This window comes from Electrophorus electricus, chromosome 2 (assembly GCF_041902795.1).
Source record: "Electrophorus electricus isolate QZ-2024a chromosome 2, ASM4190279v1, whole genome shotgun sequence".
NCBI lineage: Eukaryota > Metazoa > Chordata > Actinopteri > Gymnotiformes > Gymnotidae > Electrophorus > Electrophorus electricus.
The window spans coordinates 36,376,620-36,390,714 of NC_137498.1; the positions used below are offsets into that span (position 1 = coordinate 36,376,620).

The window sequence follows — 14,095 nt, forward strand, 5'->3', positions numbered from 1 at the left end:
GAGTCTGCTGCTAAATCAAAAACATTAAGTAATTTCATGTTTTGCATGTAATTGCATGATACTCTATTGCTCATATATTATAACTACCATTATATAAACATCCAGTCACTTATGCATAAAGATTTACATATTACCGAGGCTGGGGTATTGGACCATAGGATGTGGAAGAAATATTTTCATGGTATGATTGTCATGCAATGAGATATCACAGCTAAAAAAAACATATCTCAAAATATTCACTTTTTCACCTAAATAGTGTGTTACTGTGTCTCTGAATTACTGAGCTGTACTATATATAGGTAAACACTTGTCAAAAAAAATTGAGAGATACTGAGAGGTGCAATGCCTAAAAATAAGTAGTAGTTATATTTCAAAAATGAAAAGATTAGCCTTAGTGACATCATGATTCATTATCATATAAGGGACAAAATATTTCAGAATCTAATTTCACAATTTATTGCTATATTGGTATATCAACACACTTGCAAGTGTGGGTCGATAGTACTGGCAGTACTGCGGTGTTCCTAAGCCAGATAGCTCGCACTGCAGCTCTTCATTATCCTCATAAGTCTTGTTTCTGAGAGAAAACGAAACGTGTCGTTCGGTTAGCCTGAACTACAGGACTGGATCAATGTGACAGGCTGCAGGTGTACTGCCACTGTTATGGCACTTGAGACGGGGTGATGAATTGGAGTGTCGAAGAAAGAGACACCATCAGATAACCAACACAATACCAATTTAGCCAGAAAATGAACTTTTGGATCTAATGAGACTTGGTATGACTCAGAGGGCAGTGCATTGATGTGGCACCAGCTTTGCAGTATGTTTTCTGTATAGACCTCTTTGGTATAATGTAGCATTTGGAGTGTTGCGGCACAGAAATGGTGCGTCTTTTTGCTGTGCCACTACAAGCCGTGCCACCTCTCTGGTGCCCCCTTCTGGCATGACTGTGAGGAAGGCACGTGGCACCCACCTGGTGACCGTCTCTGTTTCCAGACTGCGCAGCTGAGATCCGATAGCAGAGCAGCTCTGACCATCTGACAGCAAGACAGCCTGCCTCCCGGGCAGCTGGCCAGCCAGCTGGCTCTGAACCCTCCTCTCTCCTCTCTCCTCTCTCCTCTTTCCTTGTCCATTCTCTCCACTGCAGCCCTGACACACAGCCCATCCTCAGACAGACAGATCCAGCGCAGAGTGCTTCTAGCCAGGCGTCAGTGCCCCCCAGTGCCACACTGCCAAACACACATACGTGCACAAACCTATGGAGGCATTGCCCCTGTGATTGAGATTATTAAAAGCAGAATATGAACCAAATGAAACTGTAAATAAAACATCTAGTTGAATACTGATGTTCAGTGAACAAAACATGACTGTGCAATTGTTTCACAGGTTGATTGTGCAGTTAAAAGCCCAGTTATCATTCTAGAGCAAATTGTTCCAAGAGTGAGGACTGAGCCATTCCCTTGTAGCTATGGAAACGAATTAATAGAGTTCCATAGTGTTAATCATTAAGTCCATTTTCAGTCTCCTCCTCTGTCTTTTTATGGTACTCTTTCTTCTTCTCGCTTACACAGTCCATGTTTTTGATTGTAGGACAAGTATCTGTATAAATGAATTAAGAAATGTTTATACCCACAGCATGGCACAAATATTTAGAATTAGCATTCTAAAATCCCACTGCAAATTTATAGTCTTTTCTATAACAGTGTAGTTGTGTCCAAGGGATTTACTGATACCAACTGCTCGTGTAATCCATCGATGTGGCAATGAGACAGGTCTTCCAAACGCACTTCTCTGCTCCTACTCCGCTAAAGAGACAGATTGTTGGCATGATACAGCCACACACAGAGAGCCTATGGGAGGAGCATATCTGTGCTGTGCACAGGAATGAAAGCCCTCCACTCTTATCTTAATACATTTCCAAATGTGCTCGGCCACAAGCTAAATGCTCGCCCTCTCCAGCCATGCTTGCAACCGAGGCCTGCCGCTGAATCCGGTTCTGTCGGCTCCCCTCAGACTGGAGTGCTGCTGTGATCACAGCTGTGTGCACGATTTATGACGCGGACTCTAATGGCAGTCACAGCAAAGCAAAAATTCTGTCCACTGGAAAACAAAAAGCACACTTGCCGCTTTTTGATGCTTATCTTGACCGACAAGCAGCAAAAGCAGGTGAAGGTTTCGCTTCTGTCAAGGCCCTCATGGGCTTGCTTGTCAGGTCAGGGAGAAAGAGCCAGAGAGGGAGAGCATATGGCGCACTCAGACATCATAAGGCTTGGCACTCCCATCTCAGTGGTGTATGGGCAGAAACCCACCCCCCCAAACTGTGCAACAATGTGTGTCATGGAGGCTTTAAGTATTTAGGACGTGACATATGACAGTGCTCCTGCACTGGGCATCCAGACATAGGCTTTTATTTAAGCGCATATGATTGGGAATTACATGGTCCTCCAGAAGCATAGTGCATGGAATGGCAATATCTACCTTCCTTCACTGTGGCATCTGGGCTATTTTGTAGCATTGACCAGCATTGGTTGTTTTACTGTTTCAGCTAGTGCAGTTTAAAAAACTCCTATGGATTTCCCGTTAAGGGCTGTTTTGTTCAGGCTTTGATCATTCTCTAAGTCTGTTAAGCCCTTTCGGATCATAGATGTCCCTTCTGTTGTTACACTGCAGTTCTTCTTAGCCGTGACTCTAGCAGACCCCTGAGGTTAGAAAGTGGATTTCTCTGGTACCAAAGCCTCACACAACTCCAATTAGCCATTTGAAGTATTTCAGATTAGGACACATTCTCTTCTTCTGTTTGATGAGTAGAAGGGCTTTTTTCTTCTTCTGTCAGTTTGGCTCAAGTATTGATGTCTTAATTATGACTGCTATTAATGATTAGAAGTTTGATGTAAAGATGGGAATGGAAAAAGAAAGATTATGTTGCAGAGCATTATTTAGTCTTGGAAGCACACAGAGCAAGCACACACAGTTTTCTGTCATACAGCTGTTTATTTTAATTTAATTTAATTAAGATTTATGTGCCTTATTTCAGCTTACCCACAAGCCTTCCAAGCCTACAGTATTTGTACATGTTATCTACACTACATACTCCTGCAATACATCAGGAAGCTCATTCAGAATCCTGCTGTGTCTACACCATTAAGCCCCAGTGCAGAGTAACTGCTCCTGTCGCAGCCCCAGGGCTGCTGCTGGAGCCAGAGAGGAGTCCCATCACCTCGCAGTGCGGTGGTCACCTGTGGACAGGACTGGACATGTCAGCGCAGCCAAGGCACAGAGCAGATTTGACACTGGGCCTGTTCCCTCTTTATGTGTGAGTGTTGTGGGGGCCTTGTCAGTCTTTCTAACGAGACAGCACTGAGCCATGAATAAAGGTGGTGTGTGGGCTGGCTGGGCTGTAGGCTATGTGCATATGTGATTTATGCAGCATATTCTATCTCCCTGGGAGAAAGTCATTCAAAATATATTGCATCAGGATTTGGGTATTCCAGCTGCAATGAAAATTCTGACGCAGTTTCCATTCAGCCTCCATCATACTGGCCTTGTCTGTGAGTGGTGATCAATAGGCCTCCTCTGCTCTCCATATCTGAGCAGAAAACAGATGCTTCAGCAGCTACATATGGTGCTGGCTTCATGTTGGCTAGGGTCTCCAATATTCAGACCATCCCCCCAGAGGAGGGTGGGGGTTGGATTTCTGACTAAACTGTCCCTCTGACGTAAAGACAACATTTTACTTATCCTTCATCTCAGCACAAAATTCCTTTTCAGTAGCAGAAAGTGCACTTCAAAAATGCTTTCATCAAACCTTTAAGGCCATCTTATCCCTACATTAGGCTGCATTAGTCTGTATGATAAACTACACTTCATTTAGCATTAAACGCTACAGATTTGGGCAAGTCACGATATAAGCCTTGGCATGTAATCAGGATATTTGATAATAATATGGCTTGGAACATTTAGTATCGCAAACCAAATTAACATTGTCCAAAGATACCACACTCTCTCATTGCTTTACCAGAGAAAATCCTGTTCAATTAATGTTTACATGAGGCTAATTTCTGTGCTAGGAGAGAGCATGTACCTGCTGTATCAACAGTGGCTTGGTAAACCATGGGAGCAGTAAAATATGACATCAGAATGGTGCTGCAGAACAGCTGTGCAAACACACAGTGAAAGGCTTAACTGCTATCAGAGAACAGTTCACGCTCAGTGCCTGACGCAGTGTAGCCCACTGGTCAATTCACAATGCAGAGGTAATAACTTCACAACACAACAGTCTCTCATTTAATATTAATTAGCAATTCCATTAAGAAATTGCAGCAGGTATCGATCTTTACATTAACTTTTCAGTTGCTATATTCCTAAATCCAATATTTTTTAATGCTAATGCTAAGCTCTGCTTTAGTATAAAGGTACCTCTCTGAGGATTCATGCTGTGTTTGTAGTCCACAGCTGTGTGTACACACATGTGTGTGAGAGTAGCTCCGCTTCAATCCTCACAGCTTGATGTGTCTGTCCAGTGCGCAGAGGCGAACAGGGGAAGGAGGGGCAGTGCTTCTAACGAGGTGTCGGAGTAGAGGGCTTTGCAGTACAAAACCTCTGTATGTCCTTGACTCAGCAAGGATGTATGATCAGGCTACTAGCAAAAAAAATCTTGTTTGTTCAGCAAAAACAAAACAAACAAAACAAAACAAAAACAAGCTGTACAACTTGGGCAAGTGCAAAATGGACAATGTGTAAAAGGCCTGGTAAATATGAATATTGTTGTGTAAGCTGTAAAACAACATTGGAATCCGCAGGCAGTGCAATATTTATCTGTATTTAAATATCTGTTCATAGATGCAAATTGTAGAAATTATCTGTGGTCACATGTATGTTTATGTGTATGTATGTATGTTTGTGTGTGCGTGTGTGTGTGTGTGCGTGTGTGTGTGTGTGCGTGCACCTGTGTGCGTGCACGCGCGCGTGCGTGTGCGTGTGTGCGTGTGTGTGTGTGTGTGCGTGCGCCTGTGTGCGTGCACGCGCGCGTGTGTGTGCGTGCGTGTGTGTGCGTGCGTGCATGCGTGCGTGCGTGCGTGCGTGTGTGTGTGTGTGTGTGTGTGTGTGTGTGTGTGTGAGTGAGTGAGTGAGTGAGTGAGTGCATCCATGAGAGGTGCAGGGTAGATAATTACGCTAGTGAGGATACTCCTGGCATCTGTGCTTGAGCTTCACAGAGAGAGACACCAGATGGGAGTTCTGATTAAACCTGGCTTATGACAGAGCACTAGATTAAAGAATGGCAGCGGTAAAAAGGCACTTTTCAGCGTTCCCATAACAAGCGCCCCCATGACAAAGGGCGTGCTCAAAAACGTTGGGTGGCTTGCTTGCCATTTGCGTATTTAAATGTGCGTGATGTTCAGGGTTAGATGCTTGGTTTAATGATGCATTTAGCTCCTAATAAATCACTGCTGGCAGCTCCCGGGAGCTGCAGTGAGCACTGCGGCAAGGCTACTTTGAAGTGCCTGCGTTTGAAGTGGAGTTTCAAGCAGTCGACCCAAAATGAGCTGCAGTGAGGAGGAGGAGGAGGAGGAGGAGGAGGAGAGGGAGAAGGAGGGGGAAGGTGCTCCATATTGACTCGTCTCCCCACAGTAGGCAGACCTACAGGCTGCTGGTGGTTGGAGCAGGTGGACCTCATTTGGAGCCCCGTCAGGGGGCCTTTCTCTTAGGCTGGACCCCTCTCAACTATGCTGTGGAAGGTCCAGAGGGACCATGTCGAATTTCATTTAGGTGGTTTTGGACGGTGGCTGTATAATAGGGGTTGACAAGCACGTCTGTTTTTATGTACACCACAGCTGAATGTCCTGCCTCCCTCCATTCACCTAAACAGCTGAGTGCTGATATGAATGAACTCACCTGCTTTGGACATATTTAAAGCCACAGTTCAACAATATGGTGCATAAATGAGTTGTCATATTGGGATTAGAAGCCATTTTAATTAATTTTCTTATTGGCATATGCTCACTGGGATTTGTGTGTTGTTAAAATGTCAACATGGGTATCCCTGAGGAGCCACAGATGTCTTGGAGGGCCATACTATGTTCTCTTAAATGCACTGCAATGTCTTCCTCTCTCTCTCTTTTTCTCTCATGTTCTCTCTCTTCCCCTCTCTCTTCTTCTCTTCCTCTGTTTTACTTCCTCTATCCCTCTCTTCATTTCTCTCTCTCCCTCTCTCCCCTCCACTTTCCCAGTCAGTCTTTCTCCTCTCCTGTATTCTGTTTTTCATGTTCCCCCTCTCTCCCATTCTCTCTATTTCCATCTCCCTCCATCTCTGTCTTTTTAAATGATGCTGTCTGTTGGCAGTGAAGATGCACTACATTTCTTCTGCTAAGCCTCCATCAGTCTGTTCTTTCTACTGCTCCAACTCTCAAAAGAAAACATGCAAAGCCTTCTTTCTCTATTCCTCTCCCTTTGTATGTCTCTTTCTCTCTCTCTCTCTCTCTCTCTCTCTCTGTTTGCACCTAGAAGCCCATGTCCCCATGTCTGCGTCTTTCTGCAGACACCCTGTCAGTTGTATGCCCTTTGCAGTCTCTGACGAACAATTACATTAGAGGCCTAATGCGCTGAGAAATGAGAGCAGCGACCAATGAACAGTGCAGCTTGGTCCGTTGACAGTTGCCTGGCAACCTCACATGGTTTGGCCATCTAAAGCAGAGACCTGACATGATGAAAGTTAGGGCCTTGTTTTGTTAGAAGAGTATGATTTTGGAGGGGTTGGGGAAGGGGAATGTTTGACATTCACAGTTACTTCATATGTGTACGTTCAAGAGCTTGGAGTCACTGTCTGCTTTTAGTCCCTTGATGACATACACTGATGTGCATGATTGTTGAGTTGCATAACAAGTCCAAATGTGTGTAACATCTCAATTTTGTTTTTATCTTATTGTCCCTTACCTGTGTGTAATAGAAGCAGTAGTACTACTATTGCATTGTTGCACTCTTGCTCTATAGCAAATTTTAACACATCGCATTTGATGCTTGACACCAAGTATTTCTTCTAAGCTTTTTGTGCCCAGACCTTGGGAAGCATTCAAGTCCACATCATAGTCTTATTTTTACACCTGAACACATCTTTTTGACTGTCCACTGAGTTTGATATCTAGGTCTTATCCTTTTAATGGAACTTCACCTCCCCACTATTCACACGTTTTTCAGGAGCTGCCTCATGTATAAATAGTACTTCTTATGTTGACTGCCCTACTTCACTCTCTCGGCCACTTTCTAAAGTCAACTTCTTAACTGGAATGCAAGCCTTCTGTCACATAGATGTGCTCAGACAGGGGGCAAATGAAAGGTTGCCCTCAGCACACCATGCCTGAAGCGGCAGGAAGTGGCAGAGCTGATGGGTGCCACAGTTTGCCACTCAGTGCGCCTGCACCCATGAAGGTCCTGCATCCTGAAGGTTTTCCAAAGTGGGACAGCTGAAAAGTGGGTTGGAGCCTGGCTACTTTTAGACCCAGTGCACAGAAGGAAAACCCAGTTAAGCTGCCCTCTCCTTCCTTCACCACACCAACCCTGCTCTACCTGCCCCTCCAGCCCCACTTCACCTACCACACCAACCCTGCTTCACCTACCACACCAGCTCTGCTTTGCCTACCACACAAATCCTGCTTCACATAACACACTAGTCCTGCTTCACCTACCAGCCCCACTTTCCCTACCACACCAACCCTGCTTCACCTACAACACCAGCTCGGCTATTGCTGCCCCTCCAGCCTTGCTTCACCTACCACACCAGCTCTGCTTTGCCTACCACACAAATCCTGCTTCACATAACACACTAGTCCTGCTTCACCTACCAGCCCCACTTTCCCTACCACACCAACCCTGCTTCACCTACAACACCAGCTCGGCTATTGCTGCCCCTCCAGCCTTGCTTCACATATCACACCAGCCCTATTTAACCTACAACACACAAGTCCTGCTTCACATATCACACCAGTTCTTCTTTACCTGCTCCTTCAGCCCCACTGAATTTGCATTACTCACCTGTAAATATGTCAAACAATCAATTGCCAACCATAAAGTTGCATTGTTTATCAGCATTACTTCTCTGATGTCTAGTGGAGGTAATTGGCTTATCAACATGGTTTTTCGGAAATCTCAGCAAGCGGTGTCCTGCCAGGAGTCACGTGACCCATTTCCATAGTGTTCCAAGCTGCCTGGGGCACTTCTAGATACTGCCGCTCACCTGTGACTGACACTGGCTTGGGAGGGGAGAGGTCTGAGCAAAAGGCATAATGAAAGAATGTGATGTGCGGCCATGAATACCATGAGCATAATGGACCACAATTAATACACCTTAATGCATGTTTGAATGTCTTAAAAGGGAGGAAGATTTGTGGGGAGCTTGGGGTTCATGATTTTTCAATGTTACATTTTTTTTTAAATTATTTAAGATATTGACACTCATGGTGTGACAGAAACTACACATGTTCACTCTTGTTTTTTGCAATACCCATATCATGCGACTGTTGTTGTTTGTGATGGTAATTGTTGGGAGTGTTATTTTCATGACTACATGCCTTTTTCCCTGGTGTGTCACCACAGGCAGACCCTCAAGGGCGGGACATTGCTATCCGGCCATTTCTGGAGCATTGTGAGAACACACACATGACCATTTGGCTGGGCATTGTGTATGCCTACAAAGGTCTCCTTATGGTAAGTGTGTTAAGTAAGAACATTCTAGAAGCAAGCCTGCCATCTGCTTGCTCAGGCAGCAATATTTCCAAATGTGACCATTTCCCCAGCCTTTATCTAGCAACACTGATGTCAGACTGTGTTGTGCTGGGAAGGGGTTATCTCCATTCTAAAAGGTTACCCATTGTTTTTCTTGATCCCTTAAACTGTTCAAACCTAATCTAGATTTTGAAAACACTCATGCATTCACAAAGTAATCCCAGTGAATATGATGGACTATAGGCGATGTTTAACAATTTGACCTTATTCTACCTTAGTGAGGTATTGGCTGATACGAGTATTTGCTTTTGAAGGTCATGTGAAGGACTTTTGGTGGTACAAGATGTATACACATTTTTGGAGACAAACGATATAGCTTTGTAAACTAGGGTTGCTTTTGGAAATTTGCTGTCTGCTTTAGAGATTGTTTTTGCACAGAACCTAAATCAAACCTACACTTAAATTTATATATACAAAACTGTTTTACTTAATTCTATAATGAACAGGTTTGCTGTTCTGCAAGGGCACTCTTTTAATTAACCTTTCCATCATGCAACCACAAGTTGCTCCAGGAAAAAAGGTAAGCATTTAATTGGCCAAAGCGACGGCCATTATTTTGGAGGCAGAAGTGGTAGGATTCTGCTGAATAAAAGCTGTCCTTTGCCTGGCACTGTGGCCTGTGGAAATTAATCTTCCTTTGATTCTTCATGCTCTAAGGGTGCTGTGTGTCTACCCTACTCTTCACGGTTGCAGTGGAGCTCAGCAGAGAGCCACACAAACTCACATTGTTCCGTCAGACATTCCCTGCTTGTGTGTGGGAATGTTCTGTGATTTCCATTCTTCCTCACCAATACACATACACACACACACACACACACACACACACACAAAAAACAGCCTCATGTAGTCCTTCTATCTCTCTCCATTACTTTACTGTAGTGGGGAAATACAGATGTGGCATAACTGATAATTTGACCTGATCTTACCTTTGTACATTTGGAAACATCCAACTTAGACAGCATGGTCAGTAAATAATTCAGTGTTGACATCCACTTATGGAATGAGAAAATGAGAAAGAGAGAGAGACAGAGACAGAGAGCCAGAAAGAGAATACAGAGAGAGCGAGAGAGACAAAAGACAAAGGTGGGGTCTGTCTTTAAATGCACTTAGTTCTAACTTAGTTTTAGTTTATCAGAAAGCATATATTGTATGGCATTGTCCTGTTTCCCAGAGCTCTCTTCATGGGTGTATTAATTATAGGTTTCATACAGAAAGTTTGGACAGGAATTACTAGCTATCTTTTAGGACACTGTTAAGTATTTCAGATATCCTAAGATCTTTAGTCTGATTCACAATACTGTCTGAAGCCTGTGGCAGAACTCCAGATACACATCGCATATACCTCAAATACACACTAGATACAAATGAGATACACATCAGATACACAGCAGATACATATCAGTTCATGTGTAGACAGCAGAAGGTCTTACGTTGAATGGCCATGCTGTGTCTCAAGGCCTGGTTGTGCTTCACTGCTGAGACACAGGGATCTCTGGGGTTTCAGTGGGGATAAAGTAACTTTATCCCATGTTTGAGTAGATTCTACTTGAATCTACTACAATGTTAAAAAAATGATAATATGTATTAGATTCTATTTGAGAATTTAAAGTGAAATAGGACCTAAGAGCCATATTGTTGCACCTGGTCAGCACCCTGCCAGTAATCCACTCACACCAGCACCAGTCACGCTTCACAATCACTTCCCTGCACCCAATCACCAGTTTATTGATTATCACCTTCACGTGTTCCCAATCTCCTTTCTCCCTATTTATACCCCACAGGTGCCATCCTCGAGCACTTAGCATTTAGCCTGTTTCGGACTAAAGCTCATGTCACTTCTACATCTCTGGTGACTAACTCACTTCCATGACTGCGGAGCCTAGATCGCTTCCATGACTACGGAGCCTGGCTCACTTCCACAACTATGGAACCTAGTTCATTCTGATGTCTCTGGTGCCTAAATGACTTACACAACTATGGAGCCTAGCTCACTTCTGCGACTACAGAGCATGGCTCTTCTCTGGTGCCTAACTCATTTCCATGTCTAGGACGCCTAGCTTCTTTGGCCTGTTTTGGTCTCCATCACTCACCTCTCACTCCTGTGTCAATGTCACACACATTTTACTCCCTTTACTACTGATATAGTGAGAGGTTTTCAGATTTGTTGCATGTTTCTAAACACTTAGCATTTAGCCTGTTTCGGACTATAGCTCATGTCACTTCTACATCTCTGGTGACTAACTCACTTCCATGACTGCGGAGCCTAGATCGCTTCCATGACTACGGAGCCTGGCTCACTTCCACAACTATGGAACCTAGTTCATTCTGATGTCTCTGGTGCCTAACTGACTTACACAACTATGGAGCCTAGCTCACTTCTGCGACTACAGAGCATGGCTCTTCTCTGGTGCCTAACTCATTTCCATGTCTAGGAAGCCTAGCTTGTTTGGCCTGTTTTGGTCTCCATCACTCACCTCTCACTCCTGTGTCAATGTCACACACATTTTACTCCCTTTACTACTGATATAGTGAGAGGTTTTCAGATTTGTTGCATGTTTCTAAACACTTAGCATTTAGCCTGTTTCGGACTATAGTTCATGTCACTTCTACATCTCTGGTGACTAATTCACTTCCATGACTGCGGAGCCTAGATCGCTTCCATGACTACGGAGCCTGGCTCACTTCCACAACTATGGAACCTAGTTCATTCTGATGTCTCTGGTGCCTAACTGACTTACACAACTATGGAGCCTAGCTCACTTCTGCGACTACAGAGCATGGCTCTTCTCTGGTGCCTAACTCATTTCCATGTCTAGGAAGCCTAGCTTGTTTGGCCTGTTTTGGTCTCCATCACTCACCTCTCACTCCTGTGTCAATGTCACACACATTTTATTCCCTTTACTACTGATATAGTGAGAGGTTTTCAGATTTGTTGCATGTTTCTAAACACTTAGCATTTAGCCTGTTTCGGACTATAGCTCATGTCACTTCTACATCTCTGGTGACTAACTCACTTCCATGACTGCGGAGCCTAGATCGCTTCCATGACTACGGAGCCTGGCTCACTTCCACAACTATGGAACCTAGTTCATTCTGATGTCTCTGGTGCCTAACTGACTTACACAACTATGGAGCCTAGCTCACTTCTGCGACTACAGAGCATGGCTCTTCTCTGGTGCCTAACTCATTTCCATGTCTAGGAAGCCTAGCTTGTTTGGCCTGTTTTGGTCTCCATCACTCACCTCTCACTCCTGTGTCAATGTCACACACATTTTACTCCCTTTACTACTGATATAGTGAGAGGTTTTCAGATTTGTTGCATGTTTCTAAACACTTAGCATTTAGCCTGTTTCGGACTATAGCTCATGTCACTTCTACATCTCTGGTGACTAACTCACTTCCATGACTGCGGAGCCTAGATCGCTTCCATGACTACGGAGCCTGGCTCACTTCCACAACTATGGAACCTAGTTCATTCTGATGTCTCTGGTGCCTAAATGACTTACACAACTATGGAGCCTAGCTCACTTCTGCGACTACAGAGCATGGCTCTTCTCTGGTGCCTAACTCATTTCCATGTCTAGGACGCCTAGCTTCTTTGGCCTGTTTTGGTCTCCATCACTCACCTCTCACTCCTGTGTCAATGTCACACACATTTTACTCCCTTTACTACTGATATAGTGAGAGGTTTTCAGATTTGTTGCATGTTTCTAAACACTTAGCATTTAGCCTGTTTCGGACTATAGCTCATGTCACTTCTACATCTCTGGTGACTAACTCACTTCCATGACTGCGGAGCCTAGATCGCTTCCATGACTACGGAGCCTGGCTCACTTCCACAACTATGGAACCTAGTTCATTCTGATGTCTCTGGTGCCTAACTGACTTACACAACTATGGAGCCTAGCTCACTTCTGCGACTACAGAGCATGGCTCTTCTCTGGTGCCTAACTCATTTCCATATCTAGGAAGCCTAGCTTGTTTGGCCTGTTTTGGTCTCCATCACTCACCTCTCACTCCTGTGTCAATGTCACACACATTTTATTCCCTTTACTACTGATATAGTGAGAGGTTTTCAGATTTGTTGCATGTTTCTAAACATATAGAACCATTATTTGCTGCTGGACTTTGGTTTGTTGTTGAGTCTAAAAAGAAAAAAAGAACCTAGCTGTTCAATATGGCATGTTAAATGGACTGAATTGTCAGCGTTCACATTTGGTCACATCTGTAGTGACATCTTCATCTATCTATGTTTTAGGAGCCTATGTAATTGTATATTTAACTCCAGAATTACATGTCCATAGCACTCGATGCAGGGCACTCTCGATTTGACAGAATCTGCCCCTTGACCTCATCGGACTTGTCAAAGCAATGTCTACTGAGCTGATCAAAGCAAACATACCATCCAAAAAGGCTTGTTCTGTTCAGGTCCCAGATGGCCACTTAAGCTCTGCCATTCTGCTCCACATATGTACAGTTGTTTGGATGTTTCCTGGCCTGGGAGACGAGGAACGTCAGCATCCCAGCCCTGAATGACAGCAAGTACATCGGCATGAGTGTGTACAACGTGGGCATCATGTGCATCATCGGCGCAGCCGTGTCGTTCCTGACACGTGATCAGCCCAATGTGCAGTTCTGCATCGTGGCTCTGGTCATTATCTTCTGCAGCACCATCACGCTCTGCCTAGTATTCGTACCAAAGGTGAGGAGCTGACCCATGCAGTAAGCAAGAACAGCAGAAATCAGCTCATTCCACCATTTTAGAAACCTTACATTTAAGAAACCTCCAAGTCATTGACTGGGCCAGACAGAAAAAACATTTGATCCTTAAAAGCCTCAATACTGAATTTATAAAAAGTCAAGGCACAGATAACATGTTACACAAAGGGGTAGAGATTGTTTTATGTAAGTTTATGTATATATATATTTGGCTTTTTATGTAGTATGCTGAGTTGAGTAGGATGGCTGATTTGTGAGTAGCTTCTGATAGGCTTTAATGTACTCTGATATATAATTCAGTGCTTAGTTCTTTACCTAAAATGTCAAGTATATCTTTACTCTCAGCTAATCACAATGAGGACAAACCCAGATGCAGCCACCCAGAACCGACGACTAAAATTCACCCAGAACCAGAAGAAGGAAGATTCTAAAACATCTACGTCAGTCACCAGTGTAAACCAGGCCAACACCTCCCGCCTGGATGGCCTGCAGGCGGACAACCATCGCCTGAGGATGAGGATCACAGAGGTAGACTACACGTGCTCACACATGTGGCACGTGTTCATCTGCCACTGAGCATGTGGGCCTCTGGCCTGCTGCT

The 14,095-nt window shown here is 44.2% G+C and overlaps 1 protein-coding gene and 1 long non-coding RNA gene across 3 annotated transcripts in view; one reads left to right on the forward strand and one right to left on the reverse strand.

The window, feature by feature from the left end:
• The window catches only part of gabbr2 (gamma-aminobutyric acid (GABA) B receptor, 2), a 143,405-nt gene that overhangs the window by 122,802 nt on the left and 6,508 nt on the right, over positions 1 to 14,095 (forward strand). Inside the window, exons 14-16 of one of the 2 annotated variants that reach the window (XM_035528864.2) lie at positions 8,587 to 8,697; positions 13,253 to 13,477; positions 13,840 to 14,022. In XM_035528864.2, coding sequence (XP_035384757.1) covers positions 8,587 to 8,697; positions 13,253 to 13,477; positions 13,840 to 14,022 — 519 coding nt within the window. The remainder of the gene's footprint in view (positions 1 to 8,586; positions 8,698 to 13,252; positions 13,478 to 13,839; positions 14,023 to 14,095) is intronic. The other variant, XM_035528865.2, reaches the window with a different exon arrangement.
• LOC118241801 (uncharacterized) lies at positions 478 to 1,811 on the reverse strand. Its single transcript, XR_004776363.2, has 3 exons — positions 1,734 to 1,811; positions 974 to 1,229; positions 478 to 577 (listed from the first exon to the last, which is right to left on the reverse strand). It is a non-coding gene; the product is annotated as an uncharacterized LOC118241801 (long non-coding RNA).